A 23,639-nucleotide genomic window follows, 5' to 3' on the forward strand; every position below is an offset into this window, starting at 1 on the left:
TCGGTGATCGTCTTCGATTCTATATTCAATAAAAATTTAACGGAAACTATTAAACTCTGATTTCATAAGGATAATAGAGATATTGAATTTTGAGTAAAATTTTGAAAGGAATTATGGGTTTTTTAAAGGAATCCGGACCCATTTATGATTAGTCTAAATTTGGAAAATCTAAAATCTTACAATTTAGAAAATATTATATATATGTGTGAAAAATAAATTATTATTGTGATACCACATTAACCTTCTCCTTCCTATTCTGTTGGTCTTCCTTCTTAGACTGAAGGTTATTCAGGGTTTGTTTGCACTTGTTGATTTGCTGAAGGAAGTATTCTGCATATATCTTTTGGTTCTTTTTACTCTTTATATGGAGAACGTTCTGGTCAATATAAAGGTCATCTCTGTCACCGAAGGTCTGAAGAAGGTTCGTGTGATAGAGTGAAAAGGAGTTTGACACGAACTGTCTCACATGGTGCTTTGCACAGAGAATCTGAGAGCGGAGTAGTTCTGGGTCATCTCCAAGGTTCATGAGAACACCCAATTTCTTTAAACTAATATTATGGTACAGCTTTGCGTAGGAATAGATTTCGTTTACTTTCCTCTGTTTGTTAATTTCCTCGAGGAAGATCTGAACCTGCCTCTGAAGTGGCTCATTCACGCTTGATGCTTCGGTTAGTTTTAGGGTTGGAACTGCTGGGTCAATAAACTTTGGGCACGCCTTTAGAAATACGTCACGAAATGAATCTTCATTATCCACTTGTAACCTGAGAACAATGTTAATAAACCATGATTTAGTAAAACAATGTTTGATCTATTTGATAAATAAACTCACTGGTAGAATTTGTTGGCATACTGCTCCTTAATTGTTTGTAGTACCGTTTCGTCGAGTTTTATTCTTGTCGTAACGTGGCATATTATGATAATGAGATACATTTTTTCAGTCTGCTTGCTCATAGCGCTTTGCTGGTAGCTTTGAGAGACTAGATAGCTTCTTTGTTTCGTCAAGAAAATCAACAACTGTGAAAGGATTCTAATTGCATCGTTGTAACGCCTGTAAAATATTATTGAAATAACTGGTGGTACCTTAACATCATGAACGCAAACCCCAAATAGTAAATGAGCGTAACATTGCACGCTGGAATCTTCCAGTACAGGCTTCTTGGAGATAAATCCACGTTTGAAGCCATTGTGAGTGAAGTATAATAGTCTCCCAGTAACACGTGAAGCCTCAGTAGGCAAATTGATGCGAAATATCCAAGTTGATAATTCAGGCTTGTTGTATCCAAATTTAAATCCTAAAATTTTAAATTAATCAAAAAAATATACCTTTGATGATTGGCAGGCTGATTTGAACACTGGGTTGTTTGCCAGCTCGTGTAAAAGTTCCAAGGCTACTGGAACGCACCAGATACCCATAGTTTCTTGTATCCTCTGTTCAATTTCTGCCTTTGTTTCCGCCGCATCATATCCGATGCTTCCTATTAAAATTTAGTAAACTCATTAACTAACCTGTAGACGAGCAAAACCTGACTTTCCAGTGGCAGCTCTCTTGCAGCTGATACACGAACTCATCGAGCATGTCCCAGACCCAAGATGATGGGATTGTCAGTCCACTCCTATATACAACTCAGTAATTTGCCATGAAATGGTATTATTTGTGTTACTTAACTACTTACAGTCCCTCGCTTCCTTCAGGCTTATTACATTCTTCTATGAAGTATGTTAAAAGCCTCACATATTTATTCCAGGAATCCACTCTATCTTCATAGCTTGCTTCTCCTAGATAAAACGCGTGTCGGTAGTATATTTCTGCGTATAATGCCATTATCAAGTTGTGGAATCTTCCTGATTGGCTGTAGAATCCTGCCACATCTGATATGGAAGGCCAGCGTGACGACTTGAAGTACTTATCAGTTATCACATTTAGTTCTTGCTCGTATAAATTTTTGAGTGCTTCTGCGTTTTTCCTGTACAAATTGTCATGTAGCCTCACTAAAAAGTCCACCACCTCCTGTTCTATAGGAAGCAGTTGTGTAAATGTTCTCTGAGGGCCATCTGATATTGGAGTTTGTCTAAAACTGTCATTATTATCCATTTTAAAAATATAAAATACAAATAAGTGACTAATTTGTTTTATTTAATGGGGATTGAGTTTAATATACAAGTATTTGAGAACATCAGGTATTATAATTTATTTATTAATTAAATTTTACACAGCTGTTATTTAGATCATTTCCACGTTATTAAACCAAAATTCCACTATTCATAAATTAATTTTTCAATTCTAAACATATTTTCTATTACTACACAAAATTATAAACTACAAAACCTATTCACTAAGTTATCCTAACTTGTTCATATTGTATAATTCTAATCTAAATTAAAATATTAAATAAATTACAATTATTAATTCATTAATTATATTAAATTGGCCAATGTGCTATTAATTCAGCCTTGTGTATTTCAATTAGTTATACAAACGAAACCTTCAAAGATTTAAATAGATATTGTATGAGAAGTTGTCCTGGGAACCCTGGTGGTATAATTTTGCAGATGAAATTGATGAATAGTGGTACGAAGAGGTTGTTCAGTGTTGCCATGAGTAATGCCTTGGACAGAATTACCAGACCCTTTTTGAAAGCTTCCGAATGAACAACTGACCAAAGTGCTATATTTTTTAACCTTTCGTCGTTCATTGATTCGATTTCCAACTCAAGTTTACCAAACTTGTATTCCGTATTAAATAATTTACATAGTTGTTTGACCTTCTCCAGTATCAATCTAAGCTCTATTGAGTTGAGAATTACTGCCACTTTGCTCCTGGGCGAAGCTTCTATTATTGAAAACGTTGATATCTTGAACAATTCAATAAGCTTCTCCTGAAATTGATCCAGAAACACTTCGAGGTGGTTCCGTAATTCCTTACCGAGATACAGTGAGGGGAGTAATTCAAAAAAGTATAGTGAGTAAGCTTCGAAAACGTCATTTATAAATAATGTAAGGCCTACGTTGAGGTGTTTGAGACTCTGAGAATCTTTAAAGAGAGTTGTGTGTAGGTCGAATAGCTGTTCTCTGGAGTCCAGCTGATCAATTGCATAATTTAGAGCAGATGATGTATTAATGAGGTCATTGTCTAAATTATATTTTAAAAACGGAAAATTATTGTTAGAAGGATCAGTTTCTCTATTAAATAACGTTTTTTTCACAAGGATGTAGTTTCTCAATGAAGGCAATTTATGGAGGTGATTCCAGTTTTTAATAAAGGAGTTCACGTAAATAATGTACATAAACGGTATGAAAAGAAATTTTAAGAACATAGGAGAAATAACAAATTCATGGTTTGTTTTTTAATTCTGATGTTAACCAGTCCATACCCTCATAAAGGCCTGTACCCGCGGTAGCACATGAAGCTTGAATATACCTATAAAAAATGGTAATGAATAGATGTTGAGGTTGTGTACGTACCATTTCCTATCCCTGAAATGTTCAAGGGATAATAATGACGAGAGCTCAGTAGGACTAATTGCATTGGGGAGGTCTTGTTTGTTAGCGTAAATTAGGAGGACTGCTCCTCTCAATTCATCTTCATTCATCATTTTATGTAATTCATCCTTTGCGTCTGGAATGCGTTCTCGGTCGTTACAATCTACGACGAAAATTACGGCTTGAGAATTTGTGTAATAATGTTTCCAAAGTGGACGAATCTATTGAAATTATTATTAGTTGGTTTTATTTTGGTTAATTTTAATAGATTTAGTGGAACTAACTTTATCTTGGCCTCCGACGTCCCAAACATTTAATGACAGGTTTCTGTATTCTACAGTTTCAACATTGAATCCAATTGTTGGTATTGTAGTGACGACTTCTCCCAGTTTAAGTTTGTACAATATAGTAGTCTTTCCTGAGGCGTCTAATCCTACCATAAGTATTCGAACATCTCTTTTGGAGTGAAGTAGATTTAGAAGCTTTGCTAGAGTGTTTCCCATATTAGAGCAGGTAGTTTGAATGATTTCCTATAAAAAATGACGTTGTGCTATACCGCTTTATTAAATTTTACGAAACATGGGAAATATCTATCTAACAGGTGCTGTCCCCTTTTTTCTGTTTATGCCCTACTAACACCACAGATGTACTATGTTATTAAATCGAGCTGTTTTTCTTTGCACATTTGTTTTTTATTGTTATTTTCCTTTTTAGAAATTGATTTTCCGTTTGTCGTTTTTAGGAATCTTTGTTTTCCCTTTATCCTCTTTCAAACTCCTTTTAATTTTCATTTATTCTTTTTAATTTCTCTTCTAAGAATTTTTTTTAGCTTGTTAGTTGTTTAACTAGATAATTTCTTTTATTTTATTATTTCTTACAATCACTATGCCATCTATACTCTAGCTTCACCTTCAACTATTATAAATCATATATCATTAACTAAATAACACTATATTATACAGAGAATATATTAATTCAGTCAACTTCCTCCATTTTGGAGTCGACTACAGGTTCATCCAATGGCGGCATTGATGAGTCGTCCTCAACGTGTTCTTCATCGTCTAGCGAGAGTCCGAGTTTGATCATCCTGTAGATCCTGTTTCCAAACTGGGTGGGCTCATCTAGGTTGAAGCCTGAGGTGAGGAGTGCTGTGTCGTAGAGAAGCCAGACTAGGTCCTTGACGGTTTTATCTGTTTTGTCATTTGCTGCCCTGGCTTTGAGCTCCTTCATGATGCTGTGTCTCGGGTTAATTTCCATGATCTTCTTGCTCAGCATGTAACTCTAAATCAATAGATTAGAAGTTCAACATAAAGGTTTTTAATCAGTATGTACTATGTTCTCCACATCACTGGTTAGGAGTGGTGCATGGTAATTTCATCATCTTAATGATATTAAATAACTATTAGTTATATATATTTATATTCTAGTTTTCTTATTATTAGTAACTATTGACTTACTGTTATGGATGAATCTCTCAGTGCTTGCGCTTTCATGATACGTTCCATGTTCGCACTCCATCCGAACTCGCTGGTTACCAGTGCGCATGGAGAGTCAGTGAACCTTGTTCCGCAAACAACCTTTTCGACCTTGTCGTGGAGTACTTCCTTGATGTGCTTGCACAACGGTTCCATTTCTTCCTTGAGTGCCTCGAATGACTTCTTTTCATCCTCACCTTCATCAAGTTCTAGTCCCTCCTTAGTACAGCACTTGAGCTTCTTTCCTTCGAACTCCTTGATTTGCTGTACTGCGTACTCGTCAATTGGGTCAGTCATGTAGAGCACTTCGTAGTCGCGTGCCTTCAGCGTCTCCAGGAATGGACTTGATGCTACGCTCTGTTTCGACTCTCCTGTAATGTAGTACACGAACTTCTGGTCACTCTTCATTCTGTCGACGTACTCCTTCAGTGAGACGAGTTCGTCTCCGCTCTTGGTTGTCTCGAATCTCAAGAGTTCGGCAATCTATACAATTATTATTATAAATAAATAATTATATAATTTCTTTAAAAATAAATATTTATGTTGGAATGCGATTCAATGATAATTTTTCAATTACCATCTCAAGGACATTAACTTTGTTTTATCACAGACATTGGATTATTATTGATATAACAATTTGATGTCTGTGAATTTTATCTTAAATATTCAAATTATCTAGCTGTGGAATTATGTATAAAATACCTTTGAACGATTTGCGTTATCTTCGTGGATTCCCAGTTTAAGGTTCTTGCTGAACTGCTCATAGAACTTCTTGAAGTCTTCCTTCTTCTCAGTAAGTTCATTGAACAACTCTAGGCACTTTTTAACTAGGTTCTTCCTAATAACCTTGAGGATCTTGTTCTGCTGGAGTGTTTCACGAGAAATGTTTAGAGGCAGGTCCTCAGAGTCTACTACACCCTTTACAAAGGAAAGCCACTCTGGAATCAGCTCCTCGCAGTCGTCCATGATAAATACACGTCTGACATACAACTTGATGTTGTTTTTCTTTTTGCGGGACTCGAACATGTCAAACGGTGCTCTTCTTGGGACGAACAGTAATGCTTTGAACTCGAGTTGACCCTCAACGCTAAAATGTTTTACAGCCAGGTGGTCTTCCCAATCGTTGGTTAGGTTCTTGTAGAACGATGCGTACTCTTCGTTGGTAACTTCAGTTGGGAGTCTCATCCAAATTGGTTTCTGCTTATTAAGCATTTCCCACTCACGTGTAACGTTGGTTACCTTCCTTTTCTTCTTTTTCTTTTCCTCCTTTTTCTCCTCTTCCTCAGTGACGTCTGTCACTTTCTCATCTGTCACATCCTCTACCTTTTCCTCCTTATCCTTATCTTCCTCCTCTAACTTCTTTTCCTCTTCTGGTTCTGCCTCATCATCGGTAACTTCCGTCTCCTGTGTCTTCTCTACTGACAGAGAAATTGGGAATGAAATGAACTCGCTGTGCTTCTTTACCAGTTCCTTAAGTCTTCTCTCCTCAAGGTACTCAGTCTGGTCCTCCTTCAAGTGTAATATTAGTCTCGTTCCTCTCTTTAGTGGCTCGTGTGAGTCATCTCTCTTTACTGTAAAGTGTCCTGATGCGCTTGACTCCCAGACGTACTGGTCGTCTGCATTATTTTTGGAAACCACTGTCACCTTATCTGCGACCAGGTATGCTGAGTAGAAACCCACACCGAACTGTCCTATCATTGACATATCTGAGCCTGCTTGCAATGCCTCCATGAAGGCTCTTGTTCCTGATTTTGCTATTGTACCCAGGTTGTTGACCAGGTCGGCTTTGGTCATTCCGATACCTGAATCTTCTATTGTCAGGGTGTTGTTGTTTTTGTCGGCATATAACCTGATATAGTAATCGGGTTGATCCTCGATTTGCTTTGGATCTTTGATTGCTTCATACCTAATTTTTTCCAGTGCATCGCTAGCGTTGCTAATAAGTTCACGTAGGAAAATTTCCTTGTTACTGTAAAATGCGTTGATGATCAAGCCTAAACAATTAATTAATATCTGAGACAAATTTTAAATTTGGAAATAATAAATAATATTTCAAGGCCATTATTAAAATGTAAAATCATTGGGAATCGCAGCGTGGAAAAACAAAATATAGCTGAGGGGCCTCGGGGACAAGAAAAAATAGTAAAAAGGACCAAGTGTCATGGAATCCTTGTTGGAGAAATTAGAATAAAAAATAATAACACTAAAACTTACTTAAAAGCTGTGAGATATCAGCATTAAAAGCGTAGACCTCCTGATCAGGTGTCTCTTCCTTTGATGCCATTGTAAATTAGAAAAAATATTGAACAATATTCGAGTTTATTAAAATTAGATGCTGTAGCAATAGTATACTTTAAATACAGTAGAATAACAAATAATATTTTGTGAAATTTTCCATCGAGTACCCGATAGCATGGTTGGGTTGACAATTTATTAACAAAAGGGGGCCAGTTAAGCGGGGGGGTATATTTGGCAACTTTTCATCTTATACACATAATACAATTGCATTACTTCTTTAAAGTCAATAATCCTTATTATTAATCATAATTCTTGTTATTTAGTTCTCTTTGCTTAAAATTTACCCGAAATTTATGTTTGTCTTCGTAAGATTCCATGTGAATTGAACTTGTTTTTAATTTTTTATCATTTGATTACACATAATAAATTTTATTGTTTCATTTAATTATTCATTTATTTATTAATACAATAGTTATTAGTTAAATGCTAAATATTTGTGTATAACTTGTTTTGCTGCTGTACTATTAAATTTGTTAAATATAAGATTCCATAACTTTTATTATATTAAAATTGTTATCTAACTCCAGTCAGATTATCTTATGCTTATATTTTATGTATATAATAAGGTTGCTTCTTATTTCTTGATTCCACTCAGATTAATCACACAGTGGAATCCAGTGTGGAATCTTTAATAAATAAGAGAAAACATAGATATTAACTACATGGGAAGTATAGAAATAGTTAAAATTAATTAAATAATTATTAAATGGTTGTAAAATGCTATTATTAAAGGGGAAATATGTAGATTAAAATATGGTATAATACTAGTGATAAGTTAAAAATTTTGAAATAGTTTATTTAACAAGTTAAGATACGACCGAAATTATAATTATTTTAAAAATGTTTTAATATTAAATTAAAATGATAAAACAATCAATTTAGCTCAATTTCATAAGTGTCAACCCCCACTGATGCTATTTATGTACTTAACAAATCAGTATTAAAGTTATTATGTGTTTATTTGAAATTATTATTCTAAGATATATTGTTTTCAGATGTTCCAGCCCATGTGTTAAGTTTCCTTAATTGACTTACCCTATTTTCCTGTTATATACTGTATTTTTAAATTATTTTACTTTCAACAATATACTAAATTTCTCATAAATATATTTTTTAAAATGCCAGTCCTGGGTATAGATGTGGGATCATCAACCTCAACCGTCGCAACAATCTCAAGGGGAGCTATTGATATAGTTCTGAACGATGTATCTCAAAGATATACACCGTAAGTTCATTTATCCACGCCTTACTCATTTATTGTGGATTTTTATGTAATCTGTCTTATTTTATTTTTTGGTATTAAAATTTTAGTAGATTGATTCTATATTTAACACTCTTTTTAGTAGTTATAGATTCCGTAACTAAGTAATTGATTTAGAACCTGTGTATCATATGGAGAATACCAAAGAGTCTTTGGTGAACAAGCAAATACCCAAATTGTGTCAAATTTCAAAAACACATGCCGTGGATTCCTTAACATACTCGGCCTGAACTTGAATTCAGATAAAGATGAAAATTGGAACATAACAGAATTGGATAAATTCTTCAGCTCAACACCTCTAGTAGTAGATGAAAAGGGACAATTATCATATCAGGTAAAAACAAATAATGTTATTTTTTAGATAGATAGTAGTTAAGTGGATAGTATATAACACAAGTAAATTTATTATAGGTTACTAATGCCGGTAAAACTGTGAATGTGTCTGCAGTCTCAGCTCTGGTTGGATACGTCAACTACCTGACTGACCTAGCCGAGAAGTACACAGGAGGAGTGTGTAGAGAAGTGGTGATGTCTTATCCAAGCTGGTTCTCAGAGTACCAAAAAAGTCTGTTGGTGGCGTCCGTAAGAGCCTGTGGTTCTAACTGCCTTAGACTAGTCTCGGAAGGATTTGCAATGGCAATGGATTACGGAATGTATAGAATAAAGCAACTTAACGATGAAACAGCAACAACAGTAGCACTGGTTAATATAGGACACTCACATACAACAGTGGCAATCGTTGATTTCTTCGCAACATACTGTGTAATATTATCAGAACTCTCAGATAGAGACCTAGGAGGAAGGTACCTAGAGTACCTTCTGATGAATGAAATGTGCCAAGAATTCAACAAAAAGTATAAATTGGACCCGCTGGGGAACCCAAAGACGAGACTGAAGGTTGAAGCAACAGCTTCTAAAGTTAAAAGAGTTTTATCAGCAAACTCAGAATCATCATACTCCCTGGAATGTTTGATGGAAGATTATGATTTAAACGGTAATTATAAATAAATTAATAATTAATTATTCTTAGGCAACTTGAAAAGAGAAGAATTTGAAGTGCTCTGCTCAAGAGAGTTCCTGCCCAGGTTGTCAGAGCTTCTAATGTGCTCACTTAAAGTGTCAGGAAGGACCATGGAGTCGATAGATTCAGTAGAGGTGGTTGGAGGGATAACAAGAGTACCATGTGTCCAGGCGTTGATATCACACGTGTTCGACAAACCAGTGAGCAAAACACTCAACGCAGATGAATCCATAGCAAGAGGATGTGTACTTCAGGTACTTTTATTTAAATAAAAAATTAATTCATAGGGAGCAATAAATAGCAAACACTACATGGTTAGGAAGTACAATGTCATAGAAAAGCTGTCGAGACCATTTACAGTGACATTTTTGCAAGGACTGGGACCCTTCTCACAACAACAAATGTATAATCCTAATTATATAAATAATTTTAAAATATAAACAATTTTAAATAACTAATATTTTAATATTTAAATAATTTATAGGCATAATGCTGAGATAATTACAGTGGCGAACGTGGGAACAAATTACAACGAAGTCTTTACAGTCAAAGTCAAGTTGGACCCTCCGTTCACAGTTTTCACGTCATTTGATGACCCGAGAATAACCTCAAAAAACCAACTCCAAACATTCCAGTACACATTATCTCAAGTTACGGAATACAGTCCCACGAGGGACAAAACTAACGAAAAGAAGGGAGAAGAGAAGAAGGAAGGTGAGGAAGAAGTGAACATGACTGAAGTGGAGGAATACTTAAGCAAAGTAGAGAAGGAACTTCAGCAGGAAACAGGAAGAACTAATGCAAACAAAAATGCACTGGACAGAGATGCAGAAGGTTGGATAATCAAGTTCAAGTTTGACGAGACAGTTAATCTATTCTCATTCTGTAAAGGATTAGATGTCAGTGTAATGAGTCCATTTATACTAGAAACAGATAAACTTTCAACCAATGAAACAGTGCAAAAGAAAAGGGATCTTCATGAAACTAACAGACTCAGAACATTAAATGACCTAGAAACCTACGTTTACACAGTAAGGGATAAACTGCAAACGACACATAAAGATTTTGTGGATCCGAAGAATATGAACCAGGTCATCGATAAGCTTAACGAAACTGAAAATTGGCTATATGAAAACAGAACAGCTACGCTAGAAAACCTAGAAAAGATGTATAAAACCCTAACCTCGCACTTTGACCAGGTTGAAAACAACTACAACGTTTACTTAAACAAGGAACAGAATTTGTCAGCTTTCTTCTCAAGACTAAGTAACCTGCATCAATACTCAGTAGGCACTGACAATTCATGGCTTAACGTGCCAGAGAATGAAAGAGCTTCAATCTCAAATAAACTGAACATGTTAAGCAATAACACCATGGAACTTGTGGAAAGGGAAAAGAATATGCCAAAATATAACAATCCCCTATACACAATGGAACAACTAGATCAAGAACTAAGAAACGTTAAAGATGAAATGGATAAACTAATCAAGAAACATAAGGTAGTAGAACACCCCAAATCAGAACCTGAACCTGCAAAGGAACCGGAAGTCACAGAACCAGAAGATGTACAGAAAAATGAACCTGAATCTCAAAATCAGGAAACCGAAATGGAAGTAGATGATGGTAAATCTCAAGAAGAAATGGCAAAATAATGTAATTTGTTCATATTAAAATACATTTTTATTCATTAAACAATACCTGGAGTACCTAGATTCTAAGTTGGGTCGTGTGTTAGTAACTGCAATCTAACTCAATTTATTATCTAGAAAAAATAAAATTAAAATGCTTAATGGTCTGAAAACTAAAATTAGATATGTTCCTAGGGGAACAAGAACCTTCTCAACTAGTCAAAACCCTGGAATCAAAGTTAGTTGGAATCCTTGGAATATTAAACATAGATAACATTCAAAGGAGCATTGATAAATATCGCAGTTTGTGGGTAAGTGAAGTGTATTAATAATATTTTTAGGGCTGTAGGAGCCGGAGTATACTACACATTCAATAAGAAGAGAAATCAGAAACTAGGTATGAATTTAGCCAAATTTGGACTTATTTAAGTTTAAAATCTCGACTTTAACATTTTTATTCATTTAGCAATTGTAACTGAAGAGAGATATGGCACACCTCAATTGGGAGGATCATTCAAACTAATTGACCAGGACGGAGTTACAAGATCCTCCGAAGAATTTAAGGGGAAATACATGCTAATCTACTTTGGTTAGTTAATTTCATGCTATTTGGCTTAAAATGCTAATAGGATTCTGCAATTGCCCTGATATATGCCCAGAAGAGATGGATAAACAGACTCAAGTTGTCAATACTCTAGGTAACATTTTGAAATTTTTCAATACATTTTTTAAAAAATTAATTAACGAACTTTAGATAAGCAGTTTGGGCCTATTATACAACCAGTTTTCATTTCAGGTAAAATTTTAAATATATATAAAAATGTTTACTTTTAGTTGATCCTAAGAGAGATGTACCCAGGGTTCTTAAAAATTATGTAAAGGACTACCACCCTAGACTCGTGGCACTAACAGGAACGCCAGTACTTTCAAATTTATCAAACAATCTTTAGGAAATGATTAAAGATGTAACCAGAAAGTTCCGAGTGTATTATAATGAGGGGATCAAAGCAACCGAACAAGACTACCTTATTGACCATTCAATAATACACTACCTAATGGGTTAGCAACGTTTAAGCCCTGTTAAAATTTTAATATAGATAAGGATGGTAATTTTTTGGAGTTTTACGGGAAAAACACAAACTCCCAGGAGATGGCCAAAGCAATATCTAATGTAATTAAAAAGTAAATTACGTTTTAAAAGTGTATAACATTATCCTGTGAGGTCCCTTTTACGACCTCGAAGCCTAACTTCCTCGAGTTTACGTATTATCTCGTCAGACTCAAAAACAACTGACTTGTATGAGTTTAAAACCTTCTCAAACTGAAAGTATAGTTACATACAGATTTATTTTGAGAAATACCTCTGAGGGGGTCAAGCATCGTTCCAAGACGTATAAATCAACAGCTTTGTCCTATAATATTTTGTAAGAATTAGAATATTGCAGTTGTTGAAAATATCAAAGGTTGAATAAATGAAATACCTCCGATATTGTAGAAAAAAAGCTCAAGCCAAAATCTATGATACAAAGTAGTCCATCGTTTGTCATAATCATATTCTTGGTGGTTAAATCTCCGTGTATAATGTTGGCGTTATGCATCAAAGCAATATTTTCACCAATGAGATGGTAAGAATTAAAGGTTGAGTTAGAAATGGAAAAGTTTACAGTATCCCCTTGAACGTATTCATAAATAGTTTCTCTTTTTAAGAAATCTACAAGATATATCACGGGTACGTAAACTCCTTCTTTTCTTAATTTGTATGTACTCCGACACTCAGCGACCATACGGCTTCGAGTTAAACTCTGATCAAGATCAGTGTGTCGGAATAACTTAGGCAGTCGTCTCTTCAATACACATTCCTTGCCCAAAAACTGAACCTTCTTGACAACCTAAACAATCCATTTTTCGGAGTCTCTTTTGTGTATAACTAGTGTGTTAATAACGAATAAACAAACAGCTTCTGCTCCCTGAGCTATTATATGGTCAGTATCCTTGTACATTTATAATACTAGATGTGAACATATGTGTGAGATTGGTGCTGGCTTAAAGATTGATATATTCGAAAATTAAATCAAAATCAAACTTGATGAATTATTGTGCGATTAAGCTTAGATTCTATAAAAATATATAATTTAATAGTGAATTATATTATTTTAATTTATAAATTTTCATTTTTATGTGTAGAATCCATATATTTATAGAATCTATTTTTTAATGTTATTTTTTCATAATTTTAAACAATATTACCGATTTAATTTTTTTAAAAGCATTTCTAACAAATACTTGTCAACTGGTAACATAAATTATATACTTATTGTTTTTTAGCAACAACATCAAATGAACTAGAATCCCTGGTGTCAAATTGCCATAAATTGCTGGAGAATCCGAATTTGCTTCCTAATCACGTTAAAAAATTACATAACTTAGGTGTGTGTTCTATATTTGATATAGTTTTTAAATTTAAATTTCAGCATTACAAGTCCGTCCGGGGCGCGAATTCCTCGGAATAAGCCAAAGTGATCTATGTGTTAATAATCAACCACTTCTGAATGCTAAAAGAATCATTTATGCCATATACGACAAGGTTGATCCTGAGTTTTACTTCGTTGCATCAAGAGAACCAGCAGCTGTAGATTTCTACAAGCTTTATTTAAATTCAATAAATCATTCCAATTCCATCCATCATAACAACCCTCTTTCTAAGTGGATTTCCAAGTTTGTTTATACAATCTCTTTATATATTAATCAATATTAAGGCATGACTTTGATTCATTGGGCCTATACATTCTGGAAAGTATTAATACAACTAAAATAAGCTTTAGAAATCTATCAAAGGCCAGACTGCTGTTCTGGAGATCCCATCAGTTTGTAACATTTAAATGAAGTTTTAATAAAAGCGTAACCCATGTTTATTACGAGACGACTCCTAGGTCCTGGCCATCCTGTATCAAACCCCCTTCCAGTTCCTACACTTGATGGACCGAACAGGTACTATAGATTTAAATTGCGGCCGATTCGGAAGGATTATTGGAACGTTTTGTGCTTTGCAAATTCGGAAAAACTAAGGAAAACTTCCATGGAACTAATTAATAATTACCTATCCACTGGAAAACAACTAAAATATTTAGAGTACAAAGAGTCCTCAAATGACTTTATGAATAAAAATGACAAAATAATGTGCCCTGATGAATCTAGTGGCTCAGAAGATAAATTTTCCAAAGAAACATTAAAACCCAAGACAAAAGGGTTTTGGATAGTCTACAGTAAAAGGTTCAAAGAATCCATTCATTTGCTTAGCGTCTCTGATATCGCAAATATACTTAAATCATTTCATATTTATAATAAGGACTCAGGTAAATATTTTTATACCATATTTATTTACATACAAATTTATATTGAATAATATATTCAATTAGGAGAGTATGTAGTTGCAGTTTTGGAACTACAAAGAAGAGTTAAGGAACTTGACGCCAAGTCACTTTTGGATATACTGTGGGTTCTTTCAAGACGTTTGAAGCAAAATACACAGAAAGAGTTTTTTAAATCAATAGCAAACCAAGTTCCAAACGTTTTATACTCACTAAATGGTAAGGTTACATTTAAATGATTCACTTTTGTACCGTATAAATTTCAGAATAAACGGCTAATTTTTAGGAAATGACATTGTGAACCTGTTGTGGAACCTGTATAACTCAGGATATACTGACGTGGAAATATGCAATACAGTTTATTTGAAATTCATGGACTATATAGATGAACTAAACGAACAAGGTAATACAATAATACTATAAAATAAAAGCATAAATAATGCTTAGATCTGAGCTCTGCTTGTATGGCATTTGGTAGATACGGATACAGAAACATGGATTTGTACTCAAAAATAGAGCCAAGGATCTCAAAAAACTGCAATGTAACATAGTTTAAAGCTTAGATTTACTTAGGCGGAAGTTCTTTTCCAGGCATCTTGGGGACTCTTTATGGCATCAATTGATGTGACTGGACTTATTTCGGAGAGAACCGAAACCTTCATTAATTCCCTGGAAGGTTCGCCAAGGTAAATTACAAAAATTGAAGGATTTTGTAATTTAAATATTAGGTGGAAATTAAAGGTTTGGAAGACAATCCTGAACAGTACAAATTGTCACGAAGATTTGAAAAGGAATGTAGATGAGCATCTAAAAAATACATAATCTTAAATTTAATGAATTTTTTAATAGAATATTAGATAGATTGATAAAATTGATGGTTTTTAATAGTTAATCCAGTAAATTTTGACAATAATCGAAAAAAACAAGTGGTATGGATGGGGTGTGTAATCATGGAATTATTAAAATGATATCAAACAGTTATGATTTGTCTGAATATATAATTAAATAAATGTAAACCCCTATTATGGGATTGTATATAAAATCTATACTTATATGTGTGTCATTTTTCATTATCCTATCAGGTGCTGATGACCAGAATAAGTTTATCAACCTAGATATTTCGAATGTATCTGCAGATTTCTATGAATTAAAATCCCCAAATTATAAGAGAATACTTCTGAATGCTTCTCATGAATATTCGGGGAAATGTGTGGGTAAAGTGTCGGATGGAACAAATGAGATTTTGGGACAGCCTGAATCTAACGCCAGTAAGAGATTTGTTGTTCTAGTAAAGTTTCCCAAGCAGGGAGATTATAACCCGGAATTGCATGATATATTTAAAAATGAAAAAGACCAAGGATCAGGTGATGTAGGTACAGATTTTGAACTGATAGTCGAGGTCCACACATTATTTAAAGATGCAAAGTTGTTGGATAGATTTAAGAAAAATGATCAAAACCAATATGAAAGGTTCGAATACGATAAAGTAGATCTTGATATTTGTGGAGATATAGTTAAAGAAGATATACGTGGAAAGAGCCATGTTAAAATCGCAAAATTTAAAACTGTAGGAGAAATAAAGTGTAAAGATAAACTTTTGCTTGATAGTCTGAATGTATTTTATAGAGCTGTACTGGTACAAGATGATTCGTTTCTTGTTAAAACTATACCAAAGTTTGGTATTGTTAACCAAGAAACGTTTGTCGTCGACAAGAACAAAGAATATGCATTTAGGAAATCGCACGTATTTACAAACTTAAGCTTTAATCCATCGAAAACAAACAAATATTCTAAAATCGCATCATTGTGTGGAAATGACTGCATGTTCTTTGATGGATGTAACGAGAATGTAAGAGTACTTGACGTGTTGGATGATTCGAAACAGCCACAAAATGGATCTCAAGGCAGAATTGAGTATCTATATAAAAACCCGAATAGTTTGTGTATTTCAGTTAAGACACAAGAAGTGAGAGGAGATAAGTATTTGACGGTTTTTGACCTTCAAAAGAACTCGGAAATATACAACGTTAAGGTTTTCAAAAAGACTGAAAATGGATACGTTGAACACGTAAAAAAACTAATTGACTTCAATGTAACGGATTTTGCCGACCCAAAACCCTCGGATGAACACTCTTACAAGCATCTCGTGGAAAAAGAAGACTCTGTAGATAAAATTAGAGTGAGATCAAATGATATAGACTTCAGAATTGGGAAGATTTACTATAAGAATAATCTTGTGATAGAGGAAGGCGAAGGAGTTTTTAACAGGGAAGTTTACTCTTGTAAAGATGGAATTCTAGTAAGAGACGAATGTTATAATGGAGAGTTCAAAAAGTATTTATTTAAACCAGAGAAACCAACTCAGGCTAGTTCAACTGAACAGGATGGGTCAACAACTAGTGAGCCTACAAAGTTAAAATTAGCAGTTGAAGACCCAGTTAAGGTAGATTTGCATAAAATTACAGCCCATGTTACCAAGTATTTTACTGATTCAAAAAATAACCTGTTCGTAAAGCCGAGCACGTTCGTAGATAAGCTGGGGAGTTTGAGCTACGACACGGTCAATTTTTGCCCAAACAGGTTCTTCGTTTCAAGACAATACTTGATAATGGATAATAAGCATATGGAACTTCATTCCATAACGAGGAGAGGTTTCAGCTTTTTCGAGACTTTCGTAATGGTTAATTCACTCAAGAAGAATGACCAAGTCTTTGTAACTAAGGGTAAGGAACCAGTCCAGTTTGACGTTTCATTGTTCTACGAATCCGTTAGCAAGAATAACTTTTCCAATTTATCCAACTTCGACATATGTGACTTGGGTGATTACTACTTTGTAGGAATTAATTACAAGAAAATATTCACGCACGTTATAGGAAACGTTACAATTTGCAACGATGGAGTTATAACTCCTTTTGACATGGACCTTACATCCAGGTTTATCGTACTGCCCAAAACAACCCAATCGTATATTATTCTCAAGGACTGTGATTACTCAGACTGCTGGTTAAAGATGTATGCCCAGACTTCAAAGCATGGAATAATGAGCATAGAAATACAGAAAAAACAATCGAATACATTGGACCTGGCCAAATTATATGAAAACGCCCCAAAACCTACTGATTCAGACGGCAATCCAACTCCTGTGGAAAAGTCGAGAGTATTTACGTTCGACGAGTTTATAGTATTCAACTACGGAATAGTGTACAATGTAAGAGTAAAGGACGAGTTGACACAGAAAATAGGAAAAGTAGTTTATGGAGACACTGTCATCGCTGATGATGATAATAACGTCTTCACCAGAATGGTTAACGTTTCCTCAAAGCCTGAAACCGGAACGCTGAGGATTCTTAATATAGAAAGGTGGGACAAGCACACAAAACTGTATGAATACTCTTTTGATAGTGGAACAAATCAATTCACATTTAAAGAGAACGATAAGGCGGAGATGATTGTGGACATTGAACCCCTGGCGAGGCATAGCACACTCTTAAACGTGACTGAACATAACGAAGTATTGAGCTACAGCGTTCCTTGGAACGTCAGAGATGATCACACGTTTAAGGGGATACAATACTCAGAATATGATTATGATAATAATAAGTTTAATTCAACAAGCGTTAAGGACAATATGTCTCAATCTCCTCTTTTTGTTAGGTTGCACAGGGACCCAGACGGTGACACCTCTGGAAATAAAGTTGTTCTCGTGGTTGAAAACCACCCAGAAAAGAAAACTGCCGAAAATGACAAATTCTTCAAACAAAAAAATGCAGCAAGTAAGGGAGCTATTCTAACCTATGATATTAATAATAAAACCTCGGGAAATTTAAATCAGTACCCCAAAGACTCTTATCATAGGAGAAATTATACCTCTCATCACCACCCTTTTGATGTTGATTCTTAGGACTACACCTTAAATTTTTAATGTACAATATTCTACTCATAGTACTACACATCTAAGTATATTTATAATGCATACTATTGCGAGTGTGTAAGTTTTCTTTTATATTGAATAAAAACGGGATTCCATGAACTTGTATAAGTAACATGATCAGAAATAATATTTATGGAATTTGGATTAACCGAGGAGGAACATGAAAAAAGGACAAGATGGATGGAAAAAAGAACGAAAGAAAGGTTCAGGAAGAAAATAAAGTGTGAAGATGTGTACGCAAGGTCAAGAAGCTCGAGTCCCGACGTATACTCAAAATTTTTAGAAAAACATCGCAAATCTCAAGAAATAAAACATAATTCTATAAATAAATCAAATTATTCTACTGAAAATGAAGATAAAACTTGTGAATCGACTGGTGATTTGAATAAATCCCTTGAAGTTCCTAACAATTCTGATATAACATCCACTGATAAGAAAAGTGATGAGGACAATGAGTCTGAAAGTGATAGTGATGAGGAATACGGACCCCAACCCCTGAAAACTAGTAACTCTCTGGATTGGAAAGTAAGTTATGGAGGTGAACTCATGCCCGGTGAGGGAGATGCAATTGCACAGTATATCCAAAAGGGGAAGAGAATACCTAGAAGGGGTGAGGTTGGACTTACCACAGAACAAATTGAAAATTTTGAGAAAATCGGCTACGTTATGAGTGGATCAAGGCACAAGGCCATTAACAGGATGAGGATCAAAAAGGAGTCATTGGTACCTTTTTGCCCATTTTCTACATTATAGTTATTTATACAGGAAATATTATATTACAGGTCTTAACTGCTGAGCAAGAAAAGGCAAAGGCCTTGGAAAAGTTAGAGAGTAGAATGAGAAGAGAAAACGAAATCCTAAATCACTTCAGAGAAATGATAAGTAAGTTTCTATTTACTAATAAAATGTATAGTGAAGAAGCAGGAGGAAGAGAATAATCAAAATTAAACAGTTTGTAAATTATACAATGTAATATAGCCTAATATATAATTTAAGAATATAATTTTATAAATTAGACGATGTTAAAGAACTTCGTTATTCCTTTTATCGTAGACTAAAAATTAATAATTAAATGAGCAAACTTACTGTTGTATACAAGTAACTTCTCTATTAAGTCAACGTGAGTTAAAATCATCCGCCTACAGCAGTACCTGGTTAAGCCAAGGTTATCCAAGGCTTGCCTAACCATTTCATTATAAAACTATATCAAATAGAATAATTAAGTAGTTTTGAATATAGTATTCTTACCCTTCAGGAACGTCTTTTTTCAGCATTTCCAGCCATTTCTCCCACAAGTGTCCGATAACTTTACCGCAAGTAAAACAACGAACAGGAATAATCATTTCCTAGCGATTCAAGAGATTTATTAAACAAATTCCATTAAATTGTATTTAAATTTTGAAATAAAATTGGATATAAGTAAAAGTAATGATAAATTTAAAATGTGAAAAGTAAAAAAATGGATTTTATTAGATTCAACCAATGGGGAATGATTTTGAAATAATATTCTATTATTTTATAAATTTGTACTATATTATGTATTATACATTACACTATGTATTATTATGTTTATAAAACCCTTTGAAATTTGATTTTAAATGTAACATATAATGGAATCTTTAGTTACGGAATATGATTCCATAGATTTAAATCTGGAAAGTGAAGATTCTACATATTTGTCTCAAAATGACAAGTATTTCTGTATAAAAAATAAATCGCAACTCTTAGAAGCCAATGTAAGTTTTTGTATTATTTATATTACCAATATATAACATTTTGATTCATAATAACTTAGGAGTGTGGAATTGTTAACTCATATTCACTCCCTGAACAATGTGAAAGTATACGAAGAAGTAACGGTGAAGTTTATTTTTCATCAAGAAATAAACTTTTCAAATTATTGCAAAGCGAAACCTTTGGAGAAAAGAAGTTCAGGGAGAGAATTCTAGATTTTTTACCACTTCACTCAAAGTACCCGCTATTGGTGCTAATTTGCAAGAAAATGAAGCAACTGCAACTTAGAGTTAAGAAAAAGGTTGTAGTTCTGGAACAGTACAATGACCGGTGTGACTCGAAGGTCATCTACCTCGACTTTTTCTATGAAACTAACTACAATCCTGGTGTAGATATTAGTGGAATTAGGAATAAAAATATTGAGGAAATGGCTGTAAAGAATAAGAGTGCAGTGATTTGTGTATACAAAACTGAATCTGTAGTTAAGTACTGTTTAGTTGGATTGGAAGGTAATGATATGAAGCTCTTAAAACATGATTTTTTGACTGAGGATGTAGGAGTGAGAGTTATCAAGGCTCTGTTATCTGAAGATCTGCTAGCCATTTTTAATGATTGTTTCCTTGTAATCTCAAAGGATAAAGATTCACAAGATTATCCTTTTTCTCAAAATATACCTCTACCGAGTCTGTCCAAGAAGTATACACTGTTCTTTAAAAACTGTCAACTAGTTAGACTAGTAAATGACTATATTGTATGCACCGTTAGTGTACTTGAAAATAAACTCAATTTCAACTTTTATGAGCTTTACTCTGAAACCACTTTTCACACCTTTACGCTTAAACTGGATTACAACGTTAAGCACATTCATTCAGTAAGTTATAAGTAATATAGTCAAAATGTTAATAACAAATGTTTAGATGATGTATGATGGTGGAATGTATAAAATATTGATACAAAATGAGGAGCTTAAGTTTCTGGTGTTGTCATTCTACGGAGAACTCCCTACTGAAACCATTTCCTACTACGATCACTATAAAACCTTCCCAGAACCTATTGGTATTTTGATGGATTCTTAATTTTAAGATTTAGAACTTGAGGCATTAATTGACTCTTCTGAAGTGGTAATCACAAACAAACTCGTAGACTACATCATCAATAACAACCTCAGAACCTGCGCTAAAAAGATACTCAAATGCATACATTTGCCAGTAATATATATCCAGTTATACAGTTTCTATTTACCACAAAGATTAAGTTGTATAAGTTAATTTGTAGGAAATTGGAGCAGTAAAGTTGGTAAAAAGTGATATTTCACTACTTGACGACTTCTTATTATACACCACAGGGTAATTTAAAACTGATTCAATGTTTTTTAGGTCAGATAATGAGTTTAAGAGAGCATTTAAAAGCGAAATTGACGGAGCCACTTTCAAAGTGATGTTAAGCAATCTCTTGGACAAAATAACAGAAATAGAAGTGGAAAGAGAAACAAAGGATGTGAAAAAGGTTATAAAGATCATAAACGCTCTCTTGGATGCTAAAGTCATGGTAATAATATTACACATTATATTGATTCAGGAGCAAAAGGACTTCGATGAGGAAATGATTAAAAGACTACAGGAACTGGTAGATGGATGTCAAAAGGAACACTTGGATCTCCAAAGCCTATTGAGCTATACAAACACTCTTTTAGATAACAAATTCAAGTATAACACAAACCAACTCATCACGACAATGGATATATCATTAGATTAATTTTTCTCATGCAATATACTATATTCTTACTTAAAATTTATATTTTGTGTATTATGATATTGAATTTATATGTGATAAAGTTGTATAGTTGGTTCTTGACTGACGAGAGCTGTAATAGAGGGTGGGGGTCAAAAGTATATTATTTTTCATAAAAATTGTTCTTTACATTCCAACTTTTATAAAATATAGTTTTTCATAATCCTTTTTAGTAAACAAATTTAGTTGGAAGATTAAAGTTTTTTAAACAAAATGGGTAAATGTGGAAAGGGTACAGGATCATTCGGTCTTTGTAACAGTAAAACCCACACTCTCTGCCTGAGATGTGGAAATCGCTCGTTTCATGACACAAAAAAAAGATGTGCCTCATGTGGTAAGCTTTTGTTTATTTATTTTTATGCTTTGATTCTATAATAATAGTAGAATTATACCCATATCTACATATATAATTAACTTTTCCACAAGTTTAGATATTATTGTTATATTATAATTTTATTTTACAAATTTTATCTATATAGTTTGTAGTATGTATTTTGAATATAATGTTTTTTTAGGATATCCTGACGCCAAGACCCGTCATTACAATTGGTCATTTAAGGCCAAGAGAAGGAAGACCACAGGAACTGGAAGGAAAAGGTATTTGAAAACAATGCCGAGACGCTTTAAAAATGGGTTCCGTGAAGGAACTAAACCACCCTCCAAGAAGTAATATCTTCGATACCAGTACATATTAATTCCGTTTTATACTTGAGTTTATGATACCACTTCCTAGATGTTATAACCATTTTAATACAAACTTGATTAGAAAAATATCGAATATTTTTTTGAGCAAGCCATACATTTCAAATAGTTTTTATACATATAAAACATATCGAATAAATCATATAATTAAAGATGATATAAATCATGGAATAGATAAAAGAGTAAAGTATGGGACAACAAAATCTGTATATAAGGAGTTGGAAGATGATTATTATCTTAAAAACACAGAAGAAAAGGGAATCTATTATTTAGGTGTAACAAACAATAAATTTAAAGATTTTAAGGAAATTGTGTATATAACCATAACAGACGAGGAAAATTTGAATCAAGGTGATTACCTATTCAGCGTTGAGGATTCCAAGACTCTTTTCGACTTTTACTCACCAATCAACTGTAAAGTTGAATCCGTAAATCCAAAGTTCCTGGGAGAACTCACAGATGAAATACTAAACGATTTCTTCAAATTTCCAGAAAATTCAAATAATCATCTCATTAAAGTTAAACTGACTTCAGAGTAAATCAACGAGATTTCTTACTTTCAAGACATTTTGAAAGCTCCTTTAACTCTAATTGACACCTCCTCCAGTCCCTAATTTGTACAATATTCCATAAATATTAAATAAAATGCTTAATTATTTAATTATTAGGCAATACCTATCATACATATCAATACAGTTCTGTAATTTATCATATTGCATTTTACATCCGGTTAATTCTAGCCTCTCATCTACATCTAAAGAATCCAAATTCCTATTGACCATTATCTATCACAAATTCTGAGCTGAAGATAATAATTCAATATAGTAATGATATGGTAAAATAGAAAAGCACACATTTAAAAAATAACAATAATATACAAATTTTAATAAATTTAAATTGAAAATAAAAAGATAAGAAATACAAATATAGGTTAAAAATTACTAAGTGCC

General features: G+C 33.6%; 14 protein-coding genes across 14 annotated transcripts, besides 1 other annotated feature; 9 read left to right on the forward strand and 5 right to left on the reverse strand.

Moving 5' to 3' along the window:
* Window positions 1–220: 220 nt before the first annotated feature.
* Window positions 221–2,092, reverse strand: TA12120 (uncharacterized protein; the record flags this gene model as incomplete). The annotated part of the gene is made up of 6 exons (XM_947377.1): window positions 221–761; window positions 830–1,048; window positions 1,081–1,292; window positions 1,324–1,475; window positions 1,507–1,613; window positions 1,674–2,092. The coding sequence occupies 6 exons, from the start codon at window positions 2,090–2,092 to the stop codon at window positions 221–223; spliced, it is 1,650 nt and encodes a 549-aa protein (XP_952470.1).
* Window positions 2,093–2,468: 376 nt separating this feature from the next.
* TA12115 (uncharacterized protein) lies at window positions 2,469–3,314 on the reverse strand (the record flags this gene model as incomplete). The annotated part of the gene is made up of 1 exon (XM_947378.1): window positions 2,469–3,314. One exon carries the CDS (start codon window positions 3,312–3,314, stop codon window positions 2,469–2,471), a length of 846 nt encoding a protein of 281 aa, XP_952471.1.
* Window positions 3,315–3,330: 16 nt separating this feature from the next.
* Window positions 3,331–3,983, reverse strand: TA12110 (adp-ribosylation factor, putative; the record flags this gene model as incomplete). The annotated part of the gene is made up of 3 exons (XM_947379.1): window positions 3,331–3,418; window positions 3,463–3,701; window positions 3,765–3,983. 3 exons carry the CDS (start codon window positions 3,981–3,983, stop codon window positions 3,331–3,333), a joined length of 546 nt encoding a protein of 181 aa, XP_952472.1.
* A 472-nt stretch (window positions 3,984–4,455) lies between these two features.
* Window positions 4,456–7,239, reverse strand: TA12105 (heat shock protein 90, putative; the record flags this gene model as incomplete). The annotated part of the gene is made up of 4 exons (XM_947380.1): window positions 4,456–4,761; window positions 4,938–5,438; window positions 5,658–6,949; window positions 7,170–7,239. The coding sequence occupies 4 exons, from the start codon at window positions 7,237–7,239 to the stop codon at window positions 4,456–4,458; spliced, it is 2,169 nt and encodes a 722-aa protein (XP_952473.1).
* A 1,132-nt stretch (window positions 7,240–8,371) lies between these two features.
* Window positions 8,372–11,187, forward strand: TA12100 (heat shock protein, putative; the record flags this gene model as incomplete). Its single annotated transcript, XM_947381.1, has 6 exons — window positions 8,372–8,478; window positions 8,632–8,848; window positions 8,926–9,508; window positions 9,545–9,789; window positions 9,823–9,938; window positions 10,020–11,187. 6 exons carry the CDS (start codon window positions 8,372–8,374, stop codon window positions 11,185–11,187), a joined length of 2,436 nt encoding a protein of 811 aa, XP_952474.1.
* A 161-nt stretch (window positions 11,188–11,348) lies between these two features.
* Window positions 11,349–12,349, forward strand: TA12095 (sco1/2-like protein, putative; the record flags this gene model as incomplete). Its single annotated transcript, XM_947382.1, has 8 exons — window positions 11,349–11,474; window positions 11,505–11,520; window positions 11,630–11,752; window positions 11,793–11,861; window positions 11,918–11,959; window positions 11,998–12,083; window positions 12,114–12,222; window positions 12,261–12,349. 8 exons carry the CDS (start codon window positions 11,349–11,351, stop codon window positions 12,347–12,349), a joined length of 660 nt encoding a protein of 219 aa, XP_952475.1.
* A 24-nt stretch (window positions 12,350–12,373) lies between these two features.
* Window positions 12,374–13,163, reverse strand: TA12090 (protein kinase, putative; the record flags this gene model as incomplete). Its single annotated transcript, XM_947383.1, has 4 exons — window positions 12,374–12,484; window positions 12,525–12,575; window positions 12,645–13,052; window positions 13,107–13,163. The coding sequence occupies 4 exons, from the start codon at window positions 13,161–13,163 to the stop codon at window positions 12,374–12,376; spliced, it is 627 nt and encodes a 208-aa protein (XP_952476.1).
* A 214-nt stretch (window positions 13,164–13,377) lies between these two features.
* Window positions 13,378–14,046, forward strand: TA12085 (uncharacterized protein; the record flags this gene model as incomplete). Its single annotated transcript, XM_947384.1, has 4 exons — window positions 13,378–13,456; window positions 13,489–13,590; window positions 13,635–13,878; window positions 13,920–14,046. The coding sequence occupies 4 exons, from the start codon at window positions 13,378–13,380 to the stop codon at window positions 14,044–14,046; spliced, it is 552 nt and encodes a 183-aa protein (XP_952477.1).
* A 22-nt stretch (window positions 14,047–14,068) lies between these two features.
* Window positions 14,069–15,353, forward strand: TA12080 (uncharacterized protein; the record flags this gene model as incomplete). The annotated part of the gene is made up of 6 exons (XM_947385.1): window positions 14,069–14,516; window positions 14,580–14,750; window positions 14,818–14,934; window positions 14,979–15,073; window positions 15,123–15,217; window positions 15,260–15,353. 6 exons carry the CDS (start codon window positions 14,069–14,071, stop codon window positions 15,351–15,353), a joined length of 1,020 nt encoding a protein of 339 aa, XP_952478.1.
* A 202-nt stretch (window positions 15,354–15,555) lies between these two features.
* Window positions 15,556–15,624: a sequence feature (Signal peptide predicted for TA12075 by SignalP 2.0 HMM (Signal peptide probability 0.866, signal anchor probability 0.120) with cleavage site probability 0.390 between residues 23 and 24).
* On the forward strand, window positions 15,556–18,432 carry TA12075 (uncharacterized protein; the record flags this gene model as incomplete). The annotated part of the gene is made up of 1 exon (XM_947386.1): window positions 15,556–18,432. One exon carries the CDS (start codon window positions 15,556–15,558, stop codon window positions 18,430–18,432), a length of 2,877 nt encoding a protein of 958 aa, XP_952479.1.
* Window positions 18,433–18,594: 162 nt separating this feature from the next.
* On the forward strand, window positions 18,595–19,410 carry TA12070 (uncharacterized protein; the record flags this gene model as incomplete). The annotated part of the gene is made up of 3 exons (XM_947387.1): window positions 18,595–19,185; window positions 19,245–19,344; window positions 19,376–19,410. The coding sequence occupies 3 exons, from the start codon at window positions 18,595–18,597 to the stop codon at window positions 19,408–19,410; spliced, it is 726 nt and encodes a 241-aa protein (XP_952480.1).
* Window positions 19,411–20,072: 662 nt separating this feature from the next.
* TA12065 (uncharacterized protein) lies at window positions 20,073–21,951 on the forward strand (the record flags this gene model as incomplete). The annotated part of the gene is made up of 7 exons (XM_947388.1): window positions 20,073–20,198; window positions 20,258–21,067; window positions 21,114–21,252; window positions 21,286–21,404; window positions 21,472–21,542; window positions 21,573–21,744; window positions 21,775–21,951. The coding sequence occupies 7 exons, from the start codon at window positions 20,073–20,075 to the stop codon at window positions 21,949–21,951; spliced, it is 1,614 nt and encodes a 537-aa protein (XP_952481.1).
* A 249-nt stretch (window positions 21,952–22,200) lies between these two features.
* TA12060 (60S ribosomal protein l37, putative) lies at window positions 22,201–22,657 on the forward strand (the record flags this gene model as incomplete). Its single annotated transcript, XM_947389.1, has 2 exons — window positions 22,201–22,321; window positions 22,503–22,657. 2 exons carry the CDS (start codon window positions 22,201–22,203, stop codon window positions 22,655–22,657), a joined length of 276 nt encoding a protein of 91 aa, XP_952482.1.
* A 46-nt stretch (window positions 22,658–22,703) lies between these two features.
* TA12055 (uncharacterized protein) lies at window positions 22,704–23,228 on the forward strand (the record flags this gene model as incomplete). The annotated part of the gene is made up of 1 exon (XM_947390.1): window positions 22,704–23,228. One exon carries the CDS (start codon window positions 22,704–22,706, stop codon window positions 23,226–23,228), a length of 525 nt encoding a protein of 174 aa, XP_952483.1.
* Between the last annotated feature and the right edge of the window lie 411 nt (window positions 23,229–23,639).

The sequence above is a fragment of the Theileria annulata genome, chromosome 2 (genome assembly GCF_000003225.4).
Source record: "Theileria annulata chromosome 2, complete sequence, *** SEQUENCING IN PROGRESS ***".
NCBI classification, from domain to species: domain Eukaryota; phylum Apicomplexa; class Aconoidasida; order Piroplasmida; family Theileriidae; genus Theileria; species Theileria annulata.